Below are 27,062 nucleotides of genomic sequence, written 5' to 3' on the forward strand. Positions count from 1 at the left end.
TATATTTAGCACTCCGTGGCAGCGATAACCATCCAGAAGTCTGCGATACTCGAAGGGCCTTATCCCACGAGCCTTATGGCTTAAGCCTACATCTCCCGTCCTTTTTAAGGTTCCCACCAATGCCAAAAAAAAAAAAAAATAAACGACAGGATTGTTAGCTTTAGCTGAGGCTCGACACTAAAGCTACAGAACAAACAAATATGGCCTGCCAGTTCCATTAGAGAGATATACCCTGTGAATTGTTGTACATTTTAATACAGTCGCGCCCTTGTTGCCCGGACACTCCCAACTACCCACACCCCATCATCGTCACATCATGATCATCTGCAGTTTGGAGGGCTGGACGGCTGCTGTTGCAGCCCGGCCTCGCGCCTCATCTCTTCCCTTCTCGCCTCTATTTCCTTCTGCATTCTGGACTGCTCTTCCTTGTGCTTGTCTTGGGCCTGCTTTATATGTTCTGCCTGGACAACCCAAACTGCGTAATCGAGTCAGCCCGGGCACAGCTACAGCCTACAGCTACTCTTGAGTCTTGAGAAGGGGGAACTCACTGGGCTTGTCCGATTTGGAAGCTTGCTTGAGCCTCGTGACGAAGTCGTCAAACTCCTGCTGGCGCTCGTCCCTTCTCTCCAGGCTCTTTTTCTGGAGCTCGGGGTTGTATTTCTTAAACAACTCCTCATCTGTGGGCATGACCCAGTACGTGAATGCTGGCCCTCCAACGCAGATAGCACCTCCGCTGTTTCGGGCTCGATGTCAGCTGACAAGCAGGGCCTGGGACGACGGATCGTGAGCAGACTAACCCGACAATCATCTTGGTCCACAACCGCCAGTTAAACGGCTTCTTGGGCATCTTGGCGGGTCTATAGCGGTGGTAGTGGCAAGAGAGTCGGGAATTGCCGACTTGAGATATCTTTTGAAGCCTGGCGCGCCTAAGCCAAGCTATGATCAAAGGCCCGGGTAACGTGACGTCGTGGATTTTTGAGCCTCTGAGCTAGCTTACTTGACGCTGGTGGAAGTGAAAGCGGCCAGGAACGGCAGAAAGCCCCATTCCCCTTTTGCTCCCACTTTCCACTAGTCACTTGGTACCTAACTGACTGTATGTACAAGTCGACTACACTTATAACTGGAGGCCTGGCTTTGCGACAAAACAGCCAACTACGGGCTCGGCTTTCCGGATAGGTATGACCCTAAGAAGGGGATAGCGAATGGTAGGTGCCGACGTCGGTGTGGCCATCAGCTCAGATATCCTCCGGTCCCGTGTCAAGAGAACGGAGACGTGTCCCGGTAATGCTAGTGCGCCAACGAAAATCATGCAATCGCGTTCGGCGCCTGTAACTCGCCGAGTGGTCTCTTGGATTTTAACTGAGAGCTCCTAGGTCATTGGCTGGGTGCATCGACCGGAGTTATCAATCACGGCGCAGATCGGGGGCCGTCCGCTGCTCTCTGCATTGTCAAAGGACCGGCGAGGCGATTCTAGAAAAGGAGCAACCTCTCAGAATTGAATGTTGCTCCAAGTCCGCCGGGAAGTCAAGATGTCAGCCCGGCCAGTCGCTCAACCGGAATCCGTGCATGTTTCTTGCTGACAGCCTCTTCCTACTGTGGCGACCCAATCACAGGCTAAAGCCGGGTGGCTTTTCCCTCTGCTGTCTCTGTCACTAAGGTGAGCATGTCTACGGAGTATGCACTTTGCTTACATAGGTAGGTAGGTGCTGCAACTTGCAATGCACCCTACCAGGCCACACAGCAGGGCAGTGAAACACTACGTAGCAACAAACTGTTTCCGTCTGAAAAACAGCAAGGAAATCCCAGCATCATGGGGCAACATCTGTGATGCTGCGTGTGAGCAGACCGGCAACTGCGCAAGTCCGGGTCGGCTCCTCCCTTGATGCGACGGGACTGTTTTCGAATGTCGCGTCGCCGGCTTCCCTCGCATGTTCCAAAACCTGTGTGTAATGTGCAGACCCGAGACAGGAGTTCACTTGCTTGCCGGTCTATCAAATATTTACATCATTGCCTTGGTGTGCAACAATAACCTTAAGTGCATTTCCGAGGTAGTGGACACATATAAGTATCTAGAGCTACACATACGGATAGGCAGTCTGAAGCCTTCGCCAGCCTTTGTGAAAGATTTAGTAGATTTTAAGTTCGGGGTTTCAGAGGCACCTCAGTAAGAACCACAGCCAAGAAATGTCACCCAGGGGCGGAACGGCGGTTCCACCAACGGCACGTTGAAGACGACGGCAAGATCCACATAAGTAGGAAAACAGCAACTTACCACAGCAGGCTAATTATGTCTTGACTACAGCTCAGAGAAGAAATGGAAAGGGGCGGGGGGGGGGGAGCCGGGGGATATTGATCAGAGCAGAGCACAAATTTGCTCCTAGACGTGGGAGTGTGTAACAAGGCAATGGAAGACCAGATTTGACGGCTGCCGCGACTCCGTGGCATAGGGGATTTAAAGACGAGGCACAAGGGGTACCTTATTCGCTGTGCCATCAGTGCGACGAGTCCTGAATCCTAGGTAGTAGAGCCTACCAGGTCGTTTTTGTTTGAGTGGACGGACTCGCGGAGGCGGTCTTCGAGCAGCACTACCTTACGGAATACAGTCTGGGCCAACCCGAAACCGGGACTGCTTTGCGCAACACGGGTGGCTCTCCAGTCGATCGTTGATTGCTTGAAGTTGGGAGTCGCAAATCAAGCGCATCACGCCGCCCCGCTGGCTTCTCGCAAAAGCCGCTTTAAGACGGACGAGAAACTGCCTTGCCTTACCCAGGAAGAGGCTTGATGGCTGCCTACGTGGCCAAGCTGGCTTGAATTGAATGCCGACGAGAGCCAGCAAGCTCTAGTTTGGAGGCCTCGACGGTGCTGGAGTCTGATACTCCGTATCCGTGCCTTTCAGGTGAATAAGGCGACGGCCCAGCTGCCCTGGGTGGAGAGACGAGTGGCCCTAGAATGCTCGGCACTGTGCACTGCCAGGGCATGCTACACTAAAATCCCCAGGCTGGGAGCTCCGTCGAGAAGTTTCAGGAACCTTATGCACGCGCACACATTATACCCATCCGCATGTACTCCATACAACTCTCAGCACACTGACACTCTGTGACGGCCGTTGCAGTATCGAGGTACCTAACCGTCGGTAAGGCCCATTAGCGCTCGATCTTGATAGCTTGATATTCAGCCGCCAGCGTCTTGTTTTCATAGACGCGCGGGAAATAATAAAGTCATGTCGAGCGCATTGTGTAACTTTGATGTCAATGGGATACCTTCTATGCCTTGAAAAGACGGCCAAACTCAAAGTGCCTGCCACTTCGGGTAGCAAACAAATCGTTGGGGTTTGAGCCTGGGCGCGTATTGCCGTATTCAGGTACATACAGTAAGGTAATTCTGTGAGGGGCTGTCCTGCGGTTCAGACCCTTCCTGCGACATCCCGAACGGCAGGAACAGGCTGCGCGCACCATCTCGGTAACCCTGGGCCAATCAAAAGACGCTGCGGGCGCTGAGGCGCCATTCATTCCTCCGACTCCATTCCTCCTTATCCTTGCTATCCCAATCCAATCCCTCGTCTCTTCGCTCTCGGCCACTTTTCCCCCTCGACTCCCCACCCTCCCACCGCAGCTTAAAAGCTTCAAGCGACGCGACTGACTGCCCGTCAACGCAGTGGAGGCATCCCTTTCGCCATGGCATACAACGGCCCGTACGAAGGCGGAGGGCGCGGTGGACGTCCTTATCCACCTGGGCAGGGCCCTCAAAGACCCCCCCCGCAGCGTCAATACCCTCCCGCGCCCGGTGAGCCTCAACAATTCAACGCGCCGCCGCCGCAACAGCAGCAGCAGCAACAATACGACCAAGATCAGTATCAGGACGGCTATGGCTATGCCCTAGAAGGTTATGGAAATGGCTACGGCCAGGGCCCTTCGAGGCAATACGACAACAACACGAACTACCCCCCAAGGGGAGCGCCTCCGAATCCAGACTACCCAGAGTACTACGACCCTGGCCCGATGCCTCCGAACGGCCCCGGACCTGGACCTGCGCGGGGAGGGAGGCTACCGATGCTCGGAGGAAGGGGAGGTCTTATGAGATCTCCCCCTGTCGAGGGCGGCTGGGGAGGTCTATACTCTCCTCGGGGCGGCGGATATCCTCCTGGGCCTCCGCGCGGCTATCCTCCCCAAGGTCGAGGTGGCCGGCCAGGCCCTATGGAACGGTCTGCAGGCTCCGATCCAGTTGGTGAGCATCATGCTTGTGCAAACAGCGCCATGTCTCCTTGTCCAAGCCATTCGCTAATATGTCTCCCAGCAAATCGAAGGCCCCCGATGAATGGTCCTGGTCCTGGCCCCATGCCCCAAAGTGAACCCGGATTTGGCGGCGGTTCTTTTCCCACGTTTCCCGGCACGCAGCGGAGGACAGATCTAGCTCAGGAGCAGGACATCGTGGCCCAGATGGGCAATATGGACATATCCGGCCAGAGACCTGGCCCCAGGGGTGGACCAAACGGCCCCGAGCCACAGCGAGGGCCCATGCGCCCTCCTGGGAATGGTTATGGAGGACCTCGGCCTGGGCCTGGACCTGGACCTATTGGCCCCCCGCGAGGACCGCCACAGCCTTACTCTCCTCAGGATTATCCAGACCAGCGACGCGGTCCTCCACCGGGCCCAGGATACGGGCCGCCGATGGGTGGCTATCAAGATGACGGCTTCGGCCCGCCAGGGCGCAGTATGACGATGCCCGCGAGAGATGCAGGGGAAATGGGCAACCCAGGATTTCCCCCGCGACGCGATAGCGCCCCATACAGCGGTCCCATTGGCCGGGGGATGCCGCCGCGCCCGAATACTGCCCAAGCCATGCGCTCTCCGCCGAGAGCATATCCACCTAACAACGGCCCCCCACCACAGGAGCCGTATAGAGAGCCAGGATATGGGCCAGCGCCTGACTCGGGATACGCAACCCAGCAACGGCCTGCTTCGTTCGATGATTTCTACGACTACTACGATGCTCGGGACAGCGTCGAGTACCCTCCACAGAATCCACCCCCAGCTCAGTTGGCCGAGCCCCCGAGCTTTAATGGCATACCTCCTCAGAGGCCGGGAAACTCGATGGACCCTCAAATGCCGCAGCCTGGCTTTCAGGAACAGGCTCAGCGTGGACCTGGCAGAGTACCCGAGCTAAGCAAGACAAAATCTCAGCCAGACTTGCGCAATTCGCAGACGGTAATCTTCGAGATGGCCGGCGATATCCCCCCGCTACCGACTCCAAACCAGTTTTCTCAACAGCCCAACCCCCCCGGGCCCATGCCCAACGGCCAACAGGGCTTCCAGCGGCAGCCACCGCAGGGGCAAATCGGACCACTACCCGGGCCCGGCCTACCTTCCAATCCAAACTCATATAAAAGCCCCGCGCCACTTGCAACACCTCCAGCCCCCTCCAACCCCGACGCTCTGCCGTCACACCCCACACCAGTCCGCCCAGGCCTCATGCCGGGTTCCATCGTCAACCTCTCCGACCGGCCCCCTCCCGTGAGGAACTATAGTGGTGGTATGACGGGCGGCCCAGCCCCGCCCGTAGGGGTTAATATGTCTGGGCCCCCGCCTCCTCAGGCAGCCCAAAGCCCAGCGCCTACGAAGCCGGTCGAAGCCCCGGTCACAGTCGAAGAGCTGGAGCACCTGCGCGGTGTTATCAAGCAAGATCCCAACGATCAAGTCTCGGCGCTTCGTCTTGCAAAGAGACTTATCGAGGCATCTGACGTTCTAGTGCCCAATGTTCCGGACCCCAAGGCGCGTGCGCGGTCCCGCGAACGGTACATAATTGATGCGCACAAGATTCTCCGGAAGCTCGAGAAGGCCAGCAACCCGGATGCCATGTTTTTCATGGCTGACTGCATGGGCCGCGGCATGTTCAACTCGGAGCCGGATAATGCGCATGCATTCTCACTCTACCAGTCAGCTGCAAAGCTGGGGCACGCAGCGGCTGCCTACCGCACTGCAGTGTGCTGCGAGATCGGCAACGACGATGGCGGCGGCACACGTAAAGATCCGCTAAAGGCGATCCAGTGGTACAAGCGGGCCGCAACCCTCGGCGACACTCCTGCCATGTACAAGGTCGGCATGATTCTGCTCAAGGGCCATTTGGGCCAGCCGAAAAATCCGCGTGAGGCCGTTGGCTGGCTGAAACGCGCCGCGGACCGAGCCGACAGCGAGAACCCACACGCGCTCCACGAGCTCGCCCTTCTATACGAGAGTGCGCAGCCGAACGACGTGATCCTGCGCGACGAGCCCTACGCGCTTGAGCTTTTCAAGAAAGCCGGCGACCTCGGCTACAAATTCAGTCAGTTCCGCCTCGGCTGTGCGTACGAGTACGGCTTGATGGGCTGTCCTATCGACCCACGGCTGTCCATAATGTGGTACAGCCGCGCGGCGACACAGGAAGAGCACCAGAGCGAGCTGGCCTTGTCTGGCTGGTACCTGACTGGCAGTGACGGCGTGCTCGCGCAAAACGACACCGAGGCGTACCTGTGGGCAAGGAAAGCGGCCACGGCAGGGTTGGCCAAAGCGGAATATGCGATGGGCTACTTCACCGAAGTTGGCATTGGCGTACCGGCGAACCTGGAGGACGCAAAGAGGTGGTATTGGCGCGCTGCTTGTAAGTCTTCGCCAAGCCTGTCGGTGCAGAACCGTGGAGATGCTAACCGAAACAAACAGCCAAGGACTTTCCTAGGGCCCGCGAGCGCCTTGAAGACCTCAAGCGCTCCGGCAAGAACGGTCCGCGCGCGCGAGAGCGCATTTCCCGCAGCAAAATCGACAAGCAGCAGGAGGGCGAGTGCTCTATAATGTGAGACCGGGGGGAGCGCCCAGCCGGGAAGCAAGATGAGATGGCCGTCTACAAACCTAGACAGAGCTCCGGCGAAAAGAGAACCATGAATTTGGGGGCTTTTGCAAAGGCTTGAAAAGAGCTCGCTTGGACGATTGGCCTAGATAATGCGCACACGCATGGACATAATGGGGGGTGCGGGTGCAAATAACAAGCACGACATGGCTATCTGGATAGACTCGGGGTCTTATTTTCTGGCATGATGTAAAGATGACTGGAGTTGGAAGGATTTTGGGCAGGGAGCCTGGCGGTCACGAATGAGAAAATGGGGCCTCGTTTTGTCTCTTTTTTCTGTGTGTTGTGTGTTATCTCATGACATGGACTATGGGTTTGGATCTGGATTGGCGAAGTCTTGATTCTGTTTTCCCCATCTCTCTCTCCCTGGTTGAGGGGGGTGATGGATATATTATACCACTACACTGACTGCTACGGCGCTAGAGAATTACCTGAGGTACACGAGAAGGAAAAGGGAAATGCCCCAGAAAGATATTTGTTTTGTTCTCCGTATCTTCGGGTGAGGGACGGCTGGCACAAGGTGAAATATTATCTAAAATCTGCTTCAAGTACGGATACTTACTTCATGATGTATTACAAGCTTTGCAACCTTCACTCAATCGTCTGCCCCCAAACGTTCCCCTCTCCTGGTATATGTGCACGTGCGCTTGAGGGGGTTATACATGCAACTTGCTGCGCCATTGAGCCGCAACTCTGCCCCGTTCTCTGCATATTTAGGCAGTGTAGGAATGAAATGTAGTTGCTTTAGAGACGCCTGCTCGCCGAGTAGTGAGTCTACGGAGAGCATATGTTTCCCTGGGCCCTCTCCCCCCCTCTTTCTTACTCGTTGCCATCTACGTGGCACACGGTCTTGAACAAGACCTGTCCCCGCCACCCACAAACTCGCACACAGACAGGCACACGGCCACGCCCCGTCTCAGCCTACTCCTACTGCTTGACCGCCTCCTCCAGCTTGGCCGGGAGGGTCTTTTGTGACTGCTGCCACATGACGATGCGGCTGACCTGCACGACGCCGACGAGGCCGAGGAAGAAGTTGACGGCGGCGAGGCTGGGGGAGATGTGTTAGCTTTGTTGTCTCTTGTCTCTCTGTAGCTCGGAAAGAGAGGACCGGCCCCCGTTGGAACAGAAGCGAGAGAGGGCGACAAACAGGTAGTTCTTGGGCTTGATGATCAAGCACCAGCGGGTCCAGATCAGGCCCGTCAGGGTCAGGGCCACGTTCTGCGTCAGCGAGAGCTTCTCGGCGGGGCGCGCAAAGTCGGAGACGCCCGCGAGCACCAGCGCCCATTTCATCACGGGTGCCCTGTTTGTTTAAAACGCGTTAGTAAATGCACAACAAGGTTCTGTTTTCATTTAGAGATACGCCCGAGTAGCGAGGGATGTCGTGTTGTTGCTCTTTCTACGGAGAGGAACGGCAAGAAAGCAGATGACGCACCAGAAGTGCACCGTCTTGACGCCGATGGGGCTGTTCCACATGCGCTTCGCAAACGACTCGGGCGCGGCGCCAGCTGTCGACGACGACGATGACGACGACTGCCACCGCTTGGACGTGTTGTTAGGGCGCAGGTTCGACCGGAAGAACTGGCTGCTGTTGCGGAACGCGGGCCGCGCCGCGCGGAAGAGGTTGTGGGTGGGTGCCATGGTGTTGAGTAGATACTACTGGTCAAAGTTGTGTAGATAACTTCGGTTCGGGGCGTGGTCGTGGCTACCGTAGGTTTTGGTCGGAGGGGTTCGGGGGAGGATCGGCTCGGAGCTGTCGGTCGGCCCTTATTAAGGGCTTTTTTTTTTGCCCCCTGTTGTTGCGCCGTCCGGTTAATTGGCTTCTGCGTCTTCGGGTCAATGTCCGGAGAGAGATCCGAGTGCGCTGGCGGCGAGGATGGGCTGACTGGCTGCGCCGGAATCGTTTGCGAGATACAGCCCGACAGTTACGAGCAAGGAAAGAGGTCCGATGATGGAGGCTCGGCCACCCCTTGGTACGTCAATTGCCAATCCGTTGGGGGCAGTCCGGGGATAAGAAGCGGGATTAAGAGTTGTCAGGCCCGTGCGTGATTTGTGCAGACGCTTGTTAGACCCCTGACATAAACAAGTGCTAGGTTTATGCAGTGGAGCAGCCTTGTGCAGCACTTGCAGAGGGAGCTTGCCAGTGAGTGGGGCCCCGCTAAAGTATTCAGCCTCATCATCCACTTCATCCACTTCGGAGCTCGTGGTCGTCGCCGCCGTCGTCGCCGCGAAAGCTCACTGCCCGCCCGCCATCAATTAAGAGCCGCCCCGGACCCAATCGACCTGCCCTCCGCGCCTGACTGGACGCCAAAGCCACGTGCACCAGGCTCCTTACAACCATGTCGAGCAAATATGCCTTTACCAAGACTCTGAAGGAGGTCCGCTTCCTCTTCTGCCAGACGGGCGAGCACAGCGCTGCGACAAGGTACGGATGCCTCTCTGAAGCCCAGCGCCTCCCCTTGTCCTCCACGAGACGGCAAGACATCGTGCTGACCTTGAACCTAGGTCCTTCCTCACGCGCGCGTACCCCATCATGAAGAAGAACAACCCCTCGATACCCATCATGCTCCGGGAAGCGGCCGGCACCCAGCCCAAGGTGTACGCGAGATACGGTCGGTAGCCGCTGCGCCCTTATCCTCCTCTCTAAGCCAACCACTGCCACCCCCCACCTTTAAATGCGACCTCTTGCTAATTCTCTCTCTCTTTTCCCCTACAGAGTTTGGCCAAGAAAAGTCGCAGATATTAGAAGGTACGCCATGCATCCTGTCTCAAGCCCCAGAAAGAGAAAGAAAAAAGGCAAACCTAACTTACCTGTTTTTTCCCCTCAGGCCTAAGCGATAAGCAGATCGAGGAGGCAGTCACAGCGCTTGTCAAGGACAGTGCGTAGAAGAACGAGCCCCTTTTCCGATATGTTGCGTCGAGGGCGAGGACTACCGGAGCTCAAAGGTCGCGGGATAGTCGGTGCTCGGGCGTAAAACGCCAAACCCGCACGGCGCTAGAGGGACCAGGTGTTTATAGACAGACAGCAGCAAAGGGACACAAGACGATAAAATGTAAATATTGTATACCACTTTGTTCCGGTTAACAACCTTGAGACCTTCCGTGTGTAGTGTAGTCCGGTCTACGATGGCCTCCTTGTTCGGCCCTTGTTTAGAAATTTACCTCCTTTCCCCTTCTACTTATGTCTGGGGGGGTAGAGTTGTTAACTGTGTAGAATGAAGGGAAACACGGGTAGGGAAAAGGAGCTTCCCCGTAGTCTCTTATTCTAGCCACTTCAAGCCCCGCTGGCTTCTCTGGCATTGCAAACAAACTAAACGAGAGCGCAGGCCATGACTTTTCAGCCAAGATTTCGCTTTCATCTCATTTTGGATAGTAAAAACGGTACTAGCTGATCTGAGAGCACCGAAATTATTTAAATTCCTTTTTGAAAATATTATTGGGTGAATCACTCCCTATGAAATAATATTGAAGTCGACAACTAAGACTCTTCAGTGTGCTAGCAGAGGCGGGCACCCTCCTAGGTGTCAATGGTACCAAATGATAGTCAACTGCGACATGTAAATAGACTTGCGCCTCGATAATCTACCCACCCCTCCAGAGTCATCTGGTTTTATGCAGAGGATATTTTACAAACCAACGCCTTAAAATGCATAGTTCACTTGCGAAACCCATACTCCCAAACCACCCGCCTTGCTGTTGTCATAATTTCCTAAATTGTAGCCCATATCGGTATTTTTTCATGTAATGCCGCCCTCGTCGCCCTGTAATTAACCATCAACTCGGCAGCAACAGCTTAAACTTCTGACTTCTTGCTCATGGGAAACAATATGTCTCCAAACCGACCCGCCACAGCGTTACAAGCCCTAGAATATCGCAAGCTACGAGCCATCTAGCCCAGTAGGCGTCCCTGCTCGCCCAGCATGTGCGGCCGGCTCCCCTTCGCTCATGTCCTGCATCAAGGTGCCGAGGAAGCGGATCTGGACCGACACGCCTCCGTCGGACACATCCAAGGCCGCTACCAGCGCACCGGGGCTGTTAGGCAAGGGCGCTGGTGCCTACCGTGGGTCGTTATACTAGTCCTCGAGCACGACCGACGACGAGTCGCTAGCCGCGCCGTCGACAGGCCCTTGCAGAACTGGCTGGACGTGGACGGTCGAAGCGAGGTTGCTCTCGCTCCACTCCGAGTCGTCTTCCTGCCCGAGATAGGACCCGACGTGGAGGGGGTGGAGCGGATTCCGGAACTTGTCCAACATGTACTTAAACTCTCAGTTTCCGCTTTGTCTTCGGCTCGCGGGTTGGCACGACGACTTTGTCACCCGCGATGCCTTCCGGCTCGCACTTGACGGCGGGGGAGACGCTAGACGGAGCGCGCTAGAACCGGCGGGCGTAGTTTCTCGTTCGCCCGACGGGAGGTTAGTCAACGTCAACTCGTCTTCCTGGGCGAGGGCGGAAGGTATTGGCCGCGGCGTCGATGTCAGAGTCGGCGTTGAGGGGCAAGGCGAGAATACTTCGAGCTGCTGCGTCTCCTTCCAGCATCTTTGAGCCGAATAGCGACGCTGCGGGTCAATGACCAGCATGGCCCTCGACAGAAATGTAAGCAGGGGGCAATACGAAATCTCTATCTAGGCACAGAGAGCCGCCACGATTTAGTCAGTCCACCTCAGTCCGTCGAACGGCTGTGACCCGCGGAAATTTGGAAGCTGGTGCGCGTATTCAAAAATAACCACGCCAAGGGACCAAATATCGACGGCCGAATCGTAACTCTGATGCCTGAAGATCTCCGGAGCCGCGTAGAGCCGCGTGCCGCAGAGCGTATTCAAGTAGTCCTGGCTCTCCTTGGACAGGCCAAAGTCGGAGAGCTTGATGTGGAGGGGATTTCGCGACTGTACAAGGATATTTCCCGGCTTGATGTCTCTATGGACGATTGGATCCTCTCGCTCGTGGAGATGTCGCAGGGCGGATAGGCCTTGACGAAGAATCTCTAAGCTCTCCTGGGGTGAGAACCATTCCACGCCGGCCTGGTCTTCCAGAGTCCCGAGAGGGGCGTATTCAAGGATCATTCTCAGAACTGGTGCTGCCGTTGAATATTCGAGGATGTACTGCACGATGTTGTCCTGGCAGGGGTTAATAACAATCTACTGCCGAGGGGAGATATGACTAACGCACATGGCTAATTTGGTCCTGGAGCTTGAGCTCCATCACTAATGCCCCATAGAAATGCTGTGCGTGAGGTCTCTTGGCGGCATAATAGCGCCCGGTGCTAACGTCCTAGACCCGAGTCACCACAGCTTGAGCCCCCCTACCCAGTTCCTTGTCGTCGAGCAGGATAGGGGCTTCTCCGCTAGGAGTTCGTGTTCCGCTCTGTGTTGCTGTAGAGCCCATTCTCTGGAAGCCGAGCCCGTCGAATGAAAGACCATCGAGAGTCGCCGTAGCACCGCTACGGAACTGAGAAACCATCTACTAGTACGGGATTGACGTGATATCGTGTTGAGCGACCACGATCTCGAAGATCAAGTTTTTGTGGAACTCAATATTGATTAGGTGGTTCTCACATGTGAATTCCTCGCCACCGAGGATCCAGGTAAAAGTTCGCGCTTCTCTCCTCCTTTCCCGTCGTAAGTGACAGCAGTCCCATGCTTCTTTCGACCGCCGGGGCCTTGTAAGTCTCTCAAAACGAGGCGTCCCTGGTCATCAAAGGTGAGGGCGCACTGCAGGGCAGCAAGGCCGTTCAGACTGTCCCGCATTGGCAGGACAATGTCGGTAGTTGAGCTAGTCCCGAAGACCAAGCCGATTCGGTGTTTCCGTTAGTCGTCGAACTTGATCTTAAGGCAAGGCATGCATTCATAAGCCCTCTGAGCAGTTTTGCGACTGTTATTAGCGTCGTTGTTGATGCTAACACCATCACCGTCATCGTCACCGTCTCCATAGTCAGTTATGGGCGACGAAGAGCGAGTCCGATCCTCGCGGAGCGGTTCAACACGCCGGGACGCATTCCCGGGTGTAAAAAATCGTGCGTGATTCATTGGCAAATTGAGTAGAGTCTCGGGCTGGATACAAGCAGGCAATAAGGTTAGGATCAGCCATTTTTAGCAACTGATATGTCTGTCGGGAATCGTGGAAAGTGTGGAAAGAGATTTGACTGTTGCGACACGCCGCCTGGCTGACTCTTGAACCTTTTTAAAGGCCATGTTGATAGCCTTGCACAGGTCGGGTCATCCAGGCGGCCACTGGATATAGGTATGCACATCTCTAGCATCACTTTGCTTCGGTCGGGCGCTAAAAGAGAGATAGAAGCCTAAAATAAGGAAATAGAAAGTGTATCAGTCAAAAAGAAGCCGTGCGTACTGTTGCGGCTCACATTTCACCTTCCAGAATTACCTAGCTTTACGTAGTACGGATCCGGAAAATAAGTCTTTGTTTGCACCTTCCAGAATTACATTACCTAGCTTTACGTAGTACGGATCCGGAAAATACGTCTTTGTTTCTGGCTGGCAGAAACCAATCGGGAAGACTGCATCCAAAGCCTGATTGGCCGGCCCATTTGGCGACAAAGACCACCCAAGATGTCACGTCGCACAGTCGCCTTATGTCTACTCCCTTGATAAGGCAGCCATAGGGCGCTCGTCCTGGACCTACCGCCGTGGGGTTGGCAATAAGTCTCAGAGAGATGCGCGAAAGGGAATGTTGCCAGAGCCTCGTCTGAACCTGCCTATCCTCCACCACACCCCAGGCCATGGAGATCCAAAAGTTGTATGCGCGCGAAATTATCGCCTACAATGACGAGGAACTGGACCGTTATCTTGAGGAGAACGGAAGGTCAGCCGCCGCTGCGATGCCACACCCCGTGTTTGTCTTCTGACGTCAAGTTGAACACAGGCACGTCTCTGTTCACGACCCGCAGAATCTAACCGAGTCCTTCATTCAGCGATTGAGGTGACTGGCTCCGCTCTTTCCCCAACTCCTGGCTCTTCTAAAAGTCAAGCAGGGATCGGGTTCGCCCAAACAACCAGGTCCAGTCTCGCCCCGTTGATCTCGACCAAGTTTCAGCACGATTGCTTCAGGCAACCACCTTCGACCAGGTGCCGGCCGAGGGGCACGGCGGCTTACCAGCCGAATCTTCATCCTCGGACGATTCAGAGCATGAGCTCCAGCGCAGGATCGGGTGGGAAAGGGAGGCCTACGATGAACTTGTCGACGATGGTGCGCATCCTTGGTACTCAATCCACATGATGGAAGACATCGGTAGGAATCCGCAAAAATACCGCGAGCTCTTGCGTTTCGCAAAGCCAAATAAATCAGATTTAATCGGACAGCAGTTGATACGCTGGAGAAGATTCCGCGAGTGGCAGGCGACCATGAGAACCAGATACAAAGGGCGCATTTTGGACCTGACCCAGCGGGCCAAGGCATTTTTCAACAAACACTCAATCACGGTGCCGGCCGAGCTCAGCTTTGACGAAGACCCAAAGCAACAAGACAAGCTGACGGCATGGATCGAATTCCTGGTTTGCGAGCATGACTTTTACAATAGGCGTTACGGTCAAAACAAGAAGTTGGCCAAGTGGTACCGCAAACAGTGGGAGACGCTCCTGGAATCGGGAGTAGTAAAACCTCATGAGACAGAGACGTTTATCCTAAACGAATCTTGGCATCAACGCGATATCGAAAAGAGGCAGGCGAATGACACCGTTGAATATGCAAAGGCGGCTTTGTTGTCGGCCCAGCAAGCCATTGATCCAGCGAGCCTTCATCTGCTGCTCAGAAGAGGCTAGCGGCGGCGGAGGCCAATCTCGACTCAGCTAATGAAGAAATGGAACGGACCAAGCACCGGAATGATCTTATCGGCAAATTCATCAGGGATACCTCTTCATACCGGCTTGATGTGAAAAGCGCAGAGCGCCATACAGTCTTGCTCGAGTGTATCCGAGACCAAATCCCAGTGATTCAGTTGGAGTTGGAATCCACGGCTGTTGGGGGCAGTTCGGAAGGTCAAAAGCGGAAGATCGAGCCCGAACTGGGTCAAGACGAGGCCATAGAAAGCCGAAGTCCCAAGAGGCAGAAGCCCAATACTTTGGATGAACAGAGCCACGGCGACATGGTTGAAGATACACTGCTCTCCAGGCGGCCGTCTGTGGAACCTCCTTCCCATCTCCAAATAGTACAGGATACGAAGACGGGCACCCAGCAACCACACGAGTCTGAGGTTCCTGAGAAGAGGAGAAGAAGCGGCAAGAAGCAAGGCGGTGAGCCATCAATCTCCCCCCTTCGTCGCAGTGCACGAATCGCAGCCCGTCAACAGCCATCAATCTCCCCCCTTCGTCGAAGTACACGAATCGCAGCCCGTCAACAGCCATCCAAGAAACCCGCTGTGCTAGCTAGCCCGGGTCGGGGTATCCGACAACGATCACGCAAGGCTGGAAAAGCACCAGCACCGACTACAGGTCTTCAAAATCGGCAAACAAAAGCCCGGGCCGCGAAGTCATCAGGCCAACCGTCGGCTGCCGCGGGTGAGTTGTCGAAACCAGCAAGCGTTTCCCAGAGAGCCCGCCGTAAAGCGAGATGAGTGAATGGCGTGCTTTTCGGGCTTCGAATCACCGTAATATATCATTTATACCCACTTCCTCTTAAGCGGCCAAACAACGCCACATGCAAGCTCGCCTTTGTAGCTTGCCTGACCCTCACTACAGACTCTGATGGCTGTTAAGAGTGTGTATGTATTTCCTACCTCCAGGTCAATACCAGAGAATAAAACATTCACGCAAACCAAGATTATTAATTATTAAACCCGTCTTGACCCGAGCTGTAGAGCAACCGCGTCACGCTGTGTAACCTTCCTTGGTTCCTGCATACCTTGAGGCTGTGGTTAGATTGTCCATGTTCAAAAATAGGGGTAGACAGAAGGGATGCCCTCAAGGTATGGAATCCCTCAAACAGAAACGTGTCACTGGCCAATCGCTGGTTTGCGAGAACAAAGGCACGGTGAAATGCCATCCACTGAAGTGCCAGCACCGGAACGCCCCGCGGTTGGTTGGCTCGGTAGCGGCAAGAGTCAGCGGGCGGAGGGGCGCGTTTCAGGGCGCGGCAAAGCCAAGCTTCACCGGGGAAACGACTGGGCCACAGAAGCCGCCAGCGACTGTCGAATCAGGGCCCCGAACGGGTTTCGCATGGGCGTCAATCACGGCGGCAGGTCAGTCTCGTTAGCCGCAACCCACTCGCCAATCATGCAGATCATGAACACTACCAAGCTGCACCCCACACAGCGCACACGCACACGCCAGCCTCATCCATCAACATGAACCTTCCATGACAGCCAACACGGCAAGGATGCGTAATGGACACGCAACTTTATCTCTTTGGCTGTGAACTAGGCAGGATGCAGAGTATGGATGTGCACTCTCGACAGCCAAAATTAGAACGCTCGGGGCTGTGGCCAGCCATGTTCCATATGAAAGGAGTTTTCCGGGACGGCCTCGCGTTTTTCTTGACTTGAACTGTTTCCTTTCTTTTCCTTTCCTCATACGCTGCCTGCACAGAGTTCTGGAACTTTGTCCCGTCATCGTCTCTCCTCGCAACTCCTAAGGTCTATTCACCCCCCTTAAGAAGATCCCTCCTTGGCGTTTCCTGCCGCCAGATCTCGGACCACAAGACCCAAAGGCAGCGCTGTTTGATCGTCTGGGGAGCTGACTACATACCTACATATTGCACCTCCATACCTCCCGCCTCGCACACTGCACGCTCTTATTCCCGCAGACTGTTATTACTCACTTCTGCTTTATTTTATCTCATCGTCTTTTTTTTTTCCATAAACAAAAAAAAACCTCACGAGCTTCCCCGATTGTGTAGGCGGCGACTAGATTCTGCGCTCGTCAAATCTGTTCACGCCTCCCTCTGTCTCTACGAAACTATGTCGAAAATCTTCAGGCGCATGTCCTGGGTGGCGCCGGCCACAGAGGAGGAGGACCCGCACTCGGCATACCTGTCGCTGCTGGACGCCAACCGACGCGAAGAGCAGCAGGAGAGCGACGACTTCGACTACTTTACCACCGCCAACACGGCCAAGACGCAGCGGCGGCGGCCGTCGTCACAGCAGCGGTACAAGCACAAGAGGGCGCGGTCGAACGACTCGTCCAAGTCGTGGCTCAGCTCCGTCGAGACGCCGACGTCGTCGTCGTCGTCTTCGTGGCTGGGCGACAGAGGCCGCCCGTTTCGGAAGCTCGTCAAAGAGCCCGGCATCGGCTCCGCCCGGCCCTCGTTCTCTCTCGAGCTCTCCGAAGAGGACAGCGACGCCGAGAGGGTCGTCAACCCCCCCAGTAGCGGCGGCGGTGGCGGCGGCGGCGTCGTGCGGCGGCAGCTCTCCAAACTGAAGGTCATGTGCCGAAAGGGAATGAAACCCACGCCTGGCGTGTGAGCTATGATGATGACGGTTTTGTTTATTTATTCATTTTCTATTTTCTTTTTCCTATGGGGCCTATTTATTTGTTTTTCTTTTTTCTAGCCTCCTTTCCACTCCGTCCAATATGGCGCCGGGAGTTCAAAACGGCCCGTCGGCAGAGGATAACCCTGCCATTTTCTAAATTAAGATCAACAATCCTCCAACCCCCACGTTTCGATAGGTTGCAGCAATGCATCCCATCTCGCACAGTGCATTCCGGTTCCAAGTTTCAACCCTCATCCATTGAATGACGAACCCAAAGCAAAAAAGATAGTGTGCTCGGATATTTCCTCAGTGTCCCCCCCCCCCTCTCTAGCCGTGCGAATGGAACCAGCAACTTCCGAGCTATCGCACTACTTTTCCTCGGAGGACTGGCTCGCAACTCCTAGACTCTAGCGTACTCCGTCCTCCCTGCTGGACGGATGGAGACTTTTGACATTTGGGGGCCAAGAGGGACGGCCCCGCTTCTCGCACTTGCAGACCTCGATCTCGGCTCTCAGTGGGGGCACATCATTTACTCTTCCCACCCAATATTTAGATACAGCTCAAACCCGCTCGTCTCTGGTGGCATCAGGGCTTGCACCACGGCCATCTCAACGCCTTGAAATGTTTCGGAACTCAACAGGATCCAAACCAAGAGGACCTAGGTGACTCGGCTCGGTAATTTAACGGCATGGTCCAGAACATCCTCAGCCAGGATTCCTTGCCGCCCACGCCGCAGCGAGCTTATAGCCATCCCAGCGCACAGCTCCCGGTTTTGACTCACAATACGCAAATATCCGTGACAACTCAAGGCAACCTGAGCGCCATGGTAACCGGGGTATCGGCCTTTCGCCCCCAAACGGCCGGCTCTGTTATCCTCTGGGGAGTCCTTGGGATTTCGCTTGGTCTCGTCGTCCGGGCTCTCGTGGCGCCGCAGAGACGTAGCAGAAAACCATGCATCAGGTCCCCCGCAAAGACGCAGCTGCCAAAACTCTCTGCCGAGGAGACTAGTGCGCTTTCCTATCCGCCAGACGTTCTTCCTGGCAGCCGCGATGTCGAGACGCCTTACGGGAGCATCAAGGTCTTTGAATTGGGACCTAGAGACGGAGAAAAGGTGCTCATGCTACACGGAATCAGCACGCCATGTCTGTCGCAGGCGAGCCTCGGAGAAGCGCTCGTGGCCAGGGGATACCGGGTCATCATCTTTGACTTCTTTGGGCGCGGGTACTCTGATGCGCCTTCAGATCTCCCTTACGACATCCGTCTCTTCACGACGCAGATTCTCCTGGTCCTCGCGTCCTCGAGCGTTCCGTGGACGGGAGATGACGGCTTCCACCTCATCGGGTATTCCCTGGGCGGCGGACTTGCCGTGCCGTTTGCTAAGCATTTCCCACACATGGTCCGTTCGCTCATCCTCATTGCCGGCGGCGGACTTATACGCACCGAGCATCAGAGCTGGAAGAGCAAATTTCTCTACTCGACTGGGACACTTCCGGGATGGATTCTCGAGACTCTTGTGCGGTGGCGCATCTCACCCAAGGGCGCGGTGACTGAAACCAAGATGGCGAGCGAGGCGGTGGATCCAAAACCGCAGCGAAACAGCGACGCCAGCGGGGGAAGCTCGTACGACAATGCGACACTTCTGATGCGCCGGCCAGGCCACACGGTTTCGTCGGTCATGAAGTGGCAGATCGCGAATCACGAGGGCTTCATCACGGCGTTTATCAGCAGCATCCGGCACGCGCCAATATACGATCAACGAGAGGACTGGCTCGCTTTGGGCCGGCTGCTAGCCGATAGAAGACAGGACGCGGAATCATCCGAGGATGAGAGGTCGCCGGCAGCGTTGCCGGGGCTCCGCGGCGGACGGGTTCTCCTGGTGCTGGGATCGACGGATTCCGTCATCATCAAAGAGGAGCTGATCCACGATGCCACGGCGGTACTGGGTGAAGACGGCTTCGAGACCGTCATTCTGGAATGCGGTCACGAGATTGTCATGGCGAGGGGAGACGAGATTGCCGCTTTGGCGGCCAACTTTTGGCGCAGCAATGAATGATGGATAGATAGTTAGGGTGTTTTTAACAGGTAACGCATGTATGAATAGCGCAGAACCAGCACAGCGCTGAAAGTATATAGACTTGAATAGTGAACAGGTTTCAATTTTTAATAGTTTACTGCATAATTCCATCCGGAATTGAGTATTTACGTGTTCTAGGACAGATTAAGGAGGCGCGCTCCGGTCTTGGGTTAGGTATCTGGACGAGTTGGTGGTCTGAGCTCCTTGGCAAATGCAGCACACCGCTAAACCCTACCACCAAAGACCCTGGAAGCCAATTGGAACCAACGTTCTAGCAACTCCCGCGCTCTCTGACAGCCCACCTTGACAAGGCTGAACAGCGGGCGAAGGAACTTTCCGAAGCAAACTTCAGGCCAAGCATCTCAACTTTAAACTCGCGTCCATCAAGCGATCAACGACAGCATTCTCGCATTCCACAGGCTAGATTTTCAAACATGGCGGCTCCGTCTATGAGCTTTCCGCGGGCGGTGTTTGCGAAGCTCTCGCCGCATCCATATCTCCTCAGGACGCTCGCGCCGCAACCGCCGTCAGACGCCGCTGCCAGCCGCACAAACGGCCGAGCCCCGCATGAGGCTCGCCCCGTCCACATCCACACGTCGTCGCTGTCGCATGCCCACGGCAGCGCCCTCGTGCGCACCGGTGACACCACCGTCATCTGCGGCGTGCGAGGCGAGGTGCTGCCCGTGGCTAACATCCCGCAGTACCGGCCGCAAGCAACACAGCAACAGCAGCAGGACGACAGCCACGAGAGAGCAGACGAGAGGGGCGGCCTGGGCCGCGGCGAGCTCAAGGACTACGACCTTCTCGTGCCCAACATCGAGCTGGCCACGGGCTGCGCGCCCCAGTTCCTCCCCGGCGTGCCGCCCACCACGCTCGCCCAGACGCTCAGCACGCGGGTCTACTCGCTGCTGCACAGCTGTCGCGTCGTCGACCCCAAGTCCCTGCGCATCTGGTACACGCCGCCGACGGCAGTAGGCGACGAGATGGACACAGAGGAGCAGCAAAGGCAACAAGAGGAGGCAGACGATGGCGACGACGGCCCGCAGCTCGCCGCGTACTGGGTGCTCTACATCGACCTGCTGTTCGTGTCGCTCGACGGCAACCCGTTCGATGCAGCCTGGACCGCCGTCATGGCCGCCCTGCGCGACACCAAGCTGCCGGCCGTGCGGTGGGACCCCGACCGCCAGGCCGCCGTGCTTCAGTCCTACTCACAGCCGACTACTACTACTACTGCTACCGCGGCGGCAGCAGTACCGGGGCAGGACAAGAACAGCGTCAAGACAACACCGCTGCCCGTCGCGGGGCTACCCGTCGCGTGCACGGCGGCCATGTTCCCCGAGAAGGAGCACGGCGGCGAGTCAATGGCTGCTTCTGCTGAGGCTACTGTCGGCAACCGGCACTGGATTTTGTTGGACCCGGACCGCTCCGAGGAGACGCTCTGCAGCGAGACCATCACCATGGTGGTGGACTGCAGCGAAGGCGGCGAGACGAGGATCAAGAGCATCGAGAAGCAGGGCGGTGTCGTGATCGGCCGCGAGCTGATCAGGGGGTTCGCGGGCGTCGCCGAGAAGAGGTGGAAGGAGGTGCGGGATGCCATGCAGTAATCCAAGTAGCAGGCAGGCGCCGGGGAGGGACTACTAGACTACAAAGTTCTATTTGCTCAGAGGAAGATTAAAAGCATAATGGATTGGCATTGTGAGCGAAGTAGGTATTTTTTTAAAAAAAAAATATATGGAGGGACAGGCGACAAAAAGAAATGGATGGCATTGATACCCCGAAAGGATCGATGCGCCTGGTTTATCTGGGACAGTGTGGGAGAGAGAGACGGCTTCGTCCGTACCTTTTTTTTCTCGGCGACTCCTGTGGAAGACGAAATGCTGGGCTTTACTGAGACTGATACTGGTACCGCTGTGCTGAAAATGTCGTGGTGGAAGATTCGATCACGTAGGCAGAAAGTACCTAGCGCGGTCACAGCCAACTTGACAATCCAAGAACGAAACGGAATAACCGGCATGGTGAAATAGAATACCAACTCACGATATTGGTAAGTGATCATAGTGCAAAATGCACAGTGGATCAGGAGAAGATTAGGAATGTGTTCAAATTTACATCGAAATATGGCCTCAACAATGAGTTGGCTTCTAACTATTGAGCACAGCTATCTTTAGTCGTGTCCGCCCGCTTCCCTTCGTAAGCTCGCGACCACTTAGAACAAAAGAGCCTCGAGAGACCACGTACGCAGCAGCCAGACGCAGCATGAGAAACAAGGCAAAGAAACAAGGCAAATTGTGCAAATGTCAGGGACCAGCATGCGGACAGTCAGGGGGGGATGAAGGGGGAGATGTGTCAACTCTTTCGAACCGCTCTAACAGGTTATGATTCCAGAGCAGGAGATACAGGAAGACTGGAGGTTCAATCTGCCGCCCAACATTTGAAGAGCCCTACTGAAAGAGCCTTCCACCGCTCCGCGATCGCCGTCGAGATGCAAAAGCCGGCAATCGCGTGGGATCCGTTAGGGCGGGGGTTATTTTGTTTTTCTAAATAAAAAAAAGGAGAGAAGAGTCTTAGAGGCGAAATGCCCAAGATAAGCAGCCTTTTTCACTCTGCAAATCGGGTCCGTGCGCATTGGGTGCCTCTAGGCTCTCGGGCCGTTGAATTGGCCGGGCGGCGCTTTCGGGACAGCCCCCCATGATTGAGGTATCCACCCAACAAGCTCCAACCTTTTCTTTTACATTCTCTGCTGCCTACACAATACACTTCTACCCATCACAATCTCCTTTTCATTTTTTTTTATCAAACACACCACGGAAACAACGCTACTTCAGCGAGCTGTCCTGGCTGGTGCAAGCTTTCCCTCATGTCAGCCATGGATTCTCTCAGCGACACCATATGGGACGTTGTCATCTGCGGCACCGGTCTGCAGCAGTCGCTTCTTGCTTTGTAAGGCTCCTGTCCCCCGCTTCTTCTTTGCCCTTTGCCCGTCTGACTGACTTAGCTGTTGTCCGCCCTGAAGAGCCCTCTCGCGATCGGGCAAGAACATCTTGCACATAGACCCCAACGAATACTATGGCGGCCCCGAGGCGGCGTTTAGCCTGCAGGAGGCGGAGTCCTGGGTGGCCACTCTCTCAGACCCCACTAACCAGAATAATGCTGGCAACGGCGGCGTGTTCCGGGCGGCTTCGATCACGAAGCCCGAGGCAACCTCGCCAGCCCTGAAGTTCTCGCGCTCATACTCGCTGGCGCTCTCGCCGCAGCTGATCCACTCGCGCTCGGAGCTGCTCGCGCAGCTGGTCTCGTCCCGAGCACACCGGCAAATTGACTTCCTGGCCGTCGGCGCGTTCTTCATCTTCAAGGCTCCAGAGGACCTGGACCACAAGGCCGTGCTGACGCGGATCCCGTCGACGCGCGAGGATGTCTTTCTCTCAAAAGCTATTCCTGTGAAGGCGAAGCGGGGGCTGATGAAGTTCCTAAAGTTCGTGGTCGACTACGACAGCGAGCCCCAGACGGAAGCCTGGCAGCCGCACGCGGATGCTCCCCTGACCGAGTTTCTCCGGAAGGAGTTTACGATGGAGGCGGAGTTGCAGACCTATATTGTGACCCTGACGCTGTCGCTCGACGGGAGGATAAGCACCAGAGACGGGTTGGCCATCATCCACCGCCATCTCTCGTCGATGGGCGTTTTCGGCCCGGGATTTACCGCCATCTACCCAAAATGGGGCGGCATCTCGGAGATCGCCCAGGTTGCCTGTCGAGCATGTGCCGTGGGCGGTGCTGTCTACATGCTCGGGACCGGCATCAAGTCGATGCAGACGGGCTACAGCGCCGAGATGGAGTTGGAGCTGGAGCTGACGAACGGCGTGACGGTCAAGACCCGGAGACTGGTGCAAACTGACGAACCTGCCAGTGAGAAGGTGGTTGTGAGCAGGCTGGTGTCCATCATCGATTCACCGTTAAACTCTTTGTTTGCGGCTGTCGTCGAAGGGGCACAAAAACCGGCCGTTGCAGTCATTGCCTTTCCCTCAGGCTCGCTCAAGACTTCGGCCGGGAAGACGTGGGAATTCCCTGTCTACGTGTTTGCTCACTCGAGTGATACTGGGGAGTGCCCTGTTGGTCAAAGTAAGTTGCTTATTTTTCCTTTTCTCAAAATCCACCGGTACGATGATGATCCAAACCTTGAATACTTATCTACATTGTCTGAGCCTCGGCCCTGACGAAAAATACCTCTGACATTCTGATGTACCCTCTCAATGAGCCTTGTTTCTAACCGAAAGGCGAACCAAAGCTAATCAGGACAAACCAGGCATATTATATCTCACCACGCCATCGATCACTGGCTCCAAGGAAGTCCTGGAGCAAGCCGTGCAGTCCTTCTTGGATGCAGTCAGCGGAGAGCAAGTGCCTCACGGCGTGTACCAATTGTACTACGAACATTTGGGCGGTCCCGCCGGCAGCCGCACGGAAGGCCAGGTGTTCAAATTCCCCGCCGCTTCTCCCTCCCTCTCATTCAACGACTCAACGCTAAAGGTTGTACGTGAGGCTTGGAAGGAGGTTCTGAACGAAGCGGCGACGGGTGCGGATTATATGGCCTTCCCGGACCGGGAAGGCGCTGTATATGATGAAGAGATGTACGATTGATGATTATGATGGTAAGGGCGTGGACTCTTTCATATTACGCTTTCCGTATGATACCACACAGACAGGGAGGGGTTGGCTGCAAATAATGCAATTTCAGAAGTCATTATTGAAGACTATCTCGTCCGTCCATGGTCATACCTGACCAGAGTGATAAAAGCTAGTGCGCTATGTGGGGGTATGGGTGAAGGAACCGCTTTCCCCAAGATGCCAGAATTCAGATCTTTTATTGCTGCTGCCTCCATTTCCATATCGTCGTCACCCCCATTCTGTTGTGAACTGCTCGTCAGATCTGGGAGGTGGTGGAAGCCATGTATTCCCCTCCCCCATTCATGTGAATGAGATCTCCCAGCAATCCAAGCGCCAGATCCGATGGTATTTTCAGGCAGAGATGTCCCCAAATATCTTTGGCATCCAGTCTCCAAACCCCAAAGCTCGGAGACGGCTCCCAAACCCTTGCTAAATCATCGCAGGGGATCATGGTTACAGAAAGAAAGAAAGAAAGAAAGAAAAGATGAATGGGTGTTTGGGAATGTGACGGTGATGTTTGCGAGTCTTCTTATCGAGCCCCTTTCTTTACTCGTCGATCGGCGGCATCGTGACGCCTACGTGAATCGGGCCAAATGGCACATTGATCTCGCCCTCTTGGCGGACTTTGATGATGTTCTTAGTTGCGAGCGAGAGGACTTGGTAGAAAGCCTGCGCCACGACGGCACGCTTTTGGTCGGCTGGCTCGAACAGCTCTTCAAAGCCCACCCACTTCCGGCGATCAGTTCCGCCGGTGTTGTCATCTTCATCGGTGTCGTTGTCGTCTGCGTCTCCTTTGTCGAGTGCTACTGCCTGTACAAAGCCCACAAAGTTGAGGCCTTCGTGATCCAGGGTGTCTTGCGTCACCTGCGAAGTGTTTGCCTCGCCTTGATTCTTCTTCTGGCGATCCTGCGAGCCCATGCTCTCAATGATGGGGTCTGAGAATGTATTTGCCGAATGAAACGCCGGGCCGACGCCATCGGATTCATAGGCAGGTTGAGAATCGCTAAAGCGTTCGATCTCGGGTAGGAGGGTGTTGCCACGGTTGCGCAAGGGGCTGGCGCTGACTTGGCGACCCGACGCCGAATGACCGAGCTTCGACCTGCCGCCGCCTTTGACTGAAGAGCTCGGTACTTGCGATGAGTGTCGGTTCCAGGGCACTTCAGACGGGAGGTCGGGCAAGTTAGAGCCCGCTTCTCTGCCGACCTCTCTTTCTTCCTCGGGGTCTATGATTAGATGACCATCACTGCCAAGTACTGCTCCTCTCTGAACACCCTGGCCAGCTTGCAGCTCGGCATCTTCGCTGATGCGGCGTCGAACTCGCCGTTCTTCGTCCTCACCCTCCAGCTCTAGTGCCTCGAGGGCTGAACGACGGCGGCCTCGCGGGGCCTCATATTCGTCCTCCTCTTCAACAATGGAGCTCAAGAGTACCGTTTGGAGGCTGTTGCCGGCAAATATGCGTGCCAGTGGGTGGGAGAAGTCAGGGATCCCCGTGGGAGACCCAACGTTTGCCACGCCGCGGCCAAACACGTACTGGAAAGCGTTCACCCTAGCATCAGCGGCAGTGGTCCTATGGCGTGCTCGGCGAGCTCGCTTAGTCTCGGCCGTCGCAAGATATTCGGCGCTCCAGGACTTGATCTCTTGGCGGCTCAGCTGAGTTTCGTGATCGGGAGCCAGCAACGCGCGTCTTCGTCGCTTTTGGGCAGACACTCTAGCTCTCTCCGAGCTCAAGTCATATTCTTCCGCCAATTGCAGCTCTATACCCTCTGGCTGTGGATGAGTTGCTTCGGCGTGTGGCAAAACAGCTTCCGCAGCGTCAATGGCCATGACGACGTCGCCTTGGTCGTCGATGACTAGGAAAGGTTCCTCGTCTTCATGGATATGATTGTCCCGATGAGCGCCTTCTGGGCGTGGAAGTTGTGGTAGCTCCGGTTCCTCTACTATCTCCATGACATTTCCTTCAGCATCAATCTCAATTCCCCAGTCATCGACCACTTGAAGCTCCTCCTCGTCGTCCCGCAAATGGACCAAATTATTCTCGGGATCCTTTTGTTGCGATATTGCGCTGCCCAATCCGAAGGGCGATAGGAGCTGAGAGCTTCCTTGTCTAAACGGCGACGGAGGGAGATCAAGTCTACCGATGAAGGAGGCGCCGCCGCCGGGGCTTGAATGGTCTAGCTGCATTGGCGAAAACTGAGACGATGTCTTGCCCGAGGCTTGACTTTCGTGAGGTGGAATCAAGTTTCCGTCACCGTCGAAGTGGAAGGCAGGAAGTTTGATGGTGAGGTCAAAGTTCGGGTCGTTGGGTAGAGTGATCTGGTCACGCCTGCCTACCGTTAGCTGAACATGCAGCAATCCTTAGGGAGAAGGGATCGCATACTTGGCCTTTCCTGCTTGGGGGTCTAAGGCGTTTTCGTCACCACCCAAGACGCCGTACAAGGTCCTCATAGTGGTTTGGACTTTCTCGGCGTCGGTGAGCACGTACGTGCACTGCTGGGAGTAGACTCTCGAGACGCCATAGAGTAGGCTGCCCTGGAGGCGCAGCGCGATTGGGGCCCCAGGTTGGAGGATGGTCTCGCATGCCTTCTGAACGTCGACCTCCTGGATAGCCTTGCGCGATATCTTACGGTGCGCTGATCTAAAGCCGATAGTAGATACCAACCTAGAGGACAGACACTTAGTTATTCGCGAGCTCTCGTAGAAAATAGCACAAAGAGGCATTTAGGTGTACTCACCAGACGGTCGCAACGCCATGCTGGCGGCTTGTGAGAACTGCCGGAGTTACGATGTCAGCACTTTCAATCCGAATCCGGCAGAGCGGACAGAGGTTCCCTACTTTCGTGACTCCAGAACATGGCTCCCGACTAGATACGACCAAGTTAGGAATTCGGTCAACCTAAGATGTGACTCTCGTTGAAGGGGCGAAATAGAAAGGTTAGGATAAGTATGCTGCGCTTGGGTAAGACAAAATACCAAGAGGGGTGATAGGTTAAGGGCTCCGCGCAGAACCCTAGAGATGTGTTGGTTCTAAACCAGAAA

The 27,062-nt window shown here is 55.5% G+C and overlaps 11 protein-coding genes across 11 annotated transcripts; 7 read left to right on the forward strand and 4 right to left on the reverse strand.

Moving 5' to 3' along the window:
- Positions 1–320: 320 nt before the first annotated feature.
- Positions 321–847, reverse strand: B0T26DRAFT_740676 (uncharacterized protein; the record flags this gene model as incomplete). Its single annotated transcript, XM_060443875.1, has 3 exons — positions 321–475; positions 549–733; positions 798–847. The coding sequence occupies 3 exons, from the start codon at positions 845–847 to the stop codon at positions 321–323; spliced, it is 390 nt and encodes a 129-aa protein (XP_060295944.1).
- A 2,827-nt stretch (positions 848–3,674) lies between these two features.
- On the forward strand, positions 3,675–6,826 carry B0T26DRAFT_647698 (uncharacterized protein; the record flags this gene model as incomplete). The annotated part of the gene is made up of 3 exons (XM_060437923.1): positions 3,675–4,224; positions 4,294–6,633; positions 6,693–6,826. 3 exons carry the CDS (start codon positions 3,675–3,677, stop codon positions 6,824–6,826), a joined length of 3,024 nt encoding a protein of 1,007 aa, XP_060295945.1.
- Positions 6,827–7,803: 977 nt separating this feature from the next.
- Positions 7,804–8,514, reverse strand: B0T26DRAFT_647713 (uncharacterized protein; the record flags this gene model as incomplete). The annotated part of the gene is made up of 3 exons (XM_060437926.1): positions 7,804–7,924; positions 8,024–8,176; positions 8,309–8,514. 3 exons carry the CDS (start codon positions 8,512–8,514, stop codon positions 7,804–7,806), a joined length of 480 nt encoding a protein of 159 aa, XP_060295946.1.
- Positions 8,515–9,004: 490 nt separating this feature from the next.
- Positions 9,005–10,216, forward strand: B0T26DRAFT_708762 (thioredoxin-like protein). Its single transcript, XM_060441908.1, has 4 exons — positions 9,005–9,298; positions 9,379–9,485; positions 9,590–9,622; positions 9,702–10,216. The coding sequence occupies exons 1-4, from the start codon at positions 9,213–9,215 to the stop codon at positions 9,758–9,760; spliced, it is 285 nt and encodes a 94-aa protein (XP_060295947.1). The 5' UTR covers positions 9,005–9,212; the 3' UTR covers positions 9,761–10,216.
- Positions 10,217–11,367: 1,151 nt separating this feature from the next.
- On the reverse strand, positions 11,368–12,321 carry B0T26DRAFT_285272 (kinase-like domain-containing protein). Its single transcript, XM_060434160.1, has 2 exons — positions 12,036–12,321; positions 11,368–11,987 (listed from the first exon to the last, which is right to left on the reverse strand). Exons 1-2 carry the CDS (start codon positions 12,039–12,041, stop codon positions 11,520–11,522), a joined length of 474 nt encoding a protein of 157 aa, XP_060295948.1. The 5' UTR covers positions 12,042–12,321; the 3' UTR covers positions 11,368–11,519.
- A 997-nt stretch (positions 12,322–13,318) lies between these two features.
- On the forward strand, positions 13,319–14,686 carry B0T26DRAFT_285226 (uncharacterized protein). Its single transcript, XM_060434159.1, has 3 exons — positions 13,319–13,689; positions 13,750–13,806; positions 13,859–14,686. The coding sequence occupies exons 1-3, from the start codon at positions 13,607–13,609 to the stop codon at positions 14,643–14,645; spliced, it is 927 nt and encodes a 308-aa protein (XP_060295949.1). The 5' UTR covers positions 13,319–13,606; the 3' UTR covers positions 14,646–14,686.
- Positions 14,687–16,777: 2,091 nt separating this feature from the next.
- B0T26DRAFT_751250 (uncharacterized protein) lies at positions 16,778–17,281 on the forward strand (the record flags this gene model as incomplete). The annotated part of the gene is made up of 1 exon (XM_060445351.1): positions 16,778–17,281. The coding sequence occupies one exon, from the start codon at positions 16,778–16,780 to the stop codon at positions 17,279–17,281; it is 504 nt and encodes a 167-aa protein (XP_060295950.1).
- An 832-nt stretch (positions 17,282–18,113) lies between these two features.
- On the forward strand, positions 18,114–19,343 carry B0T26DRAFT_647968 (Alpha/Beta hydrolase protein; the record flags this gene model as incomplete). The annotated part of the gene is made up of 1 exon (XM_060437960.1): positions 18,114–19,343. One exon carries the CDS (start codon positions 18,114–18,116, stop codon positions 19,341–19,343), a length of 1,230 nt encoding a protein of 409 aa, XP_060295951.1.
- A 227-nt stretch (positions 19,344–19,570) lies between these two features.
- B0T26DRAFT_708772 (ribosomal protein S5 domain 2-type protein) lies at positions 19,571–21,449 on the forward strand. Its single transcript, XM_060441909.1, has one exon. The coding sequence runs from the start codon at positions 19,799–19,801 to the stop codon at positions 20,966–20,968; it is 1,170 nt and encodes a 389-aa protein (XP_060295952.1). The 5' UTR covers positions 19,571–19,798; the 3' UTR covers positions 20,969–21,449.
- A 781-nt stretch (positions 21,450–22,230) lies between these two features.
- On the forward strand, positions 22,231–23,999 carry B0T26DRAFT_751253 (GDP dissociation inhibitor-domain-containing protein; the record flags this gene model as incomplete). The annotated part of the gene is made up of 3 exons (XM_060445352.1): positions 22,231–22,304; positions 22,378–23,480; positions 23,665–23,999. 3 exons carry the CDS (start codon positions 22,231–22,233, stop codon positions 23,997–23,999), a joined length of 1,512 nt encoding a protein of 503 aa, XP_060295953.1.
- Positions 24,000–24,514: 515 nt separating this feature from the next.
- Positions 24,515–27,050, reverse strand: B0T26DRAFT_828864 (Rec8 like protein-domain-containing protein). Its single transcript, XM_060447446.1, has 4 exons — positions 26,860–27,050; positions 26,759–26,795; positions 26,404–26,685; positions 24,515–26,349 (listed from the first exon to the last, which is right to left on the reverse strand). The coding sequence occupies exons 1-4, from the start codon at positions 26,876–26,878 to the stop codon at positions 24,573–24,575; spliced, it is 2,115 nt and encodes a 704-aa protein (XP_060295954.1). The 5' UTR covers positions 26,879–27,050; the 3' UTR covers positions 24,515–24,572.
- Between the last annotated feature and the right edge of the window lie 12 nt (positions 27,051–27,062).

This window comes from Lasiosphaeria miniovina (assembly GCF_030549165.1).
Source record: "Lasiosphaeria miniovina strain SMH2392-1A chromosome Unknown B0T26scaffold_4, whole genome shotgun sequence".
NCBI lineage: Eukaryota > Fungi > Ascomycota > Sordariomycetes > Sordariales > Lasiosphaeriaceae > Lasiosphaeria > Lasiosphaeria miniovina.

Bases quoted from the DNA above. Each gene is read 5' to 3' on its own strand.
- B0T26DRAFT_285226 (XM_060434159.1), top strand. From the start codon at position 13,607: ATGGAGATCCAAAAGTTGTATGCGCGCGAAATTATCGCCTACAATGAC. The intron at 13,690-13,749 runs GTCAGCCGCCGC...AGTTGAACACAG, and splicing joins TATCTTGAGGAGAACGGAAG to GCACGTCTCTGTTCACGACC. The intron at 13,807-13,858 runs GTGACTGGCTCC...AAAGTCAAGCAG, and splicing joins TCCTTCATTCAGCGATTGAG to GGATCGGGTTCGCCCAAACA.
- B0T26DRAFT_708772 (XM_060441909.1), top strand. From the start codon at position 19,799: ATGGCGGCTCCGTCTATGAGCTTTCCGCGGGCGGTGTTTGCGAAGCTC.
- B0T26DRAFT_828864 (XM_060447446.1), bottom strand. The intron at 26,686-26,758 runs GTGAGTACACCT...TCTGTCCTCTAG, and splicing joins CATGGCGTTGCGACCGTCTG to GTTGGTATCTACTATCGGCT. The intron at 26,350-26,403 runs GTATGCGATCCC...AACGGTAGGCAG, and splicing joins CCCCAAGCAGGAAAGGCCAA to GCGTGACCAGATCACTCTAC.
- B0T26DRAFT_708762 (XM_060441908.1), top strand. From the start codon at position 9,213: ATGTCGAGCAAATATGCCTTTACCAAGACTCTGAAGGAGGTCCGCTTC. The intron at 9,299-9,378 runs GTACGGATGCCT...CCTTGAACCTAG, and splicing joins GAGCACAGCGCTGCGACAAG to GTCCTTCCTCACGCGCGCGT. The intron at 9,623-9,701 runs GTACGCCATGCA...TTTTCCCCTCAG, and splicing joins AAAGTCGCAGATATTAGAAG to GCCTAAGCGATAAGCAGATC.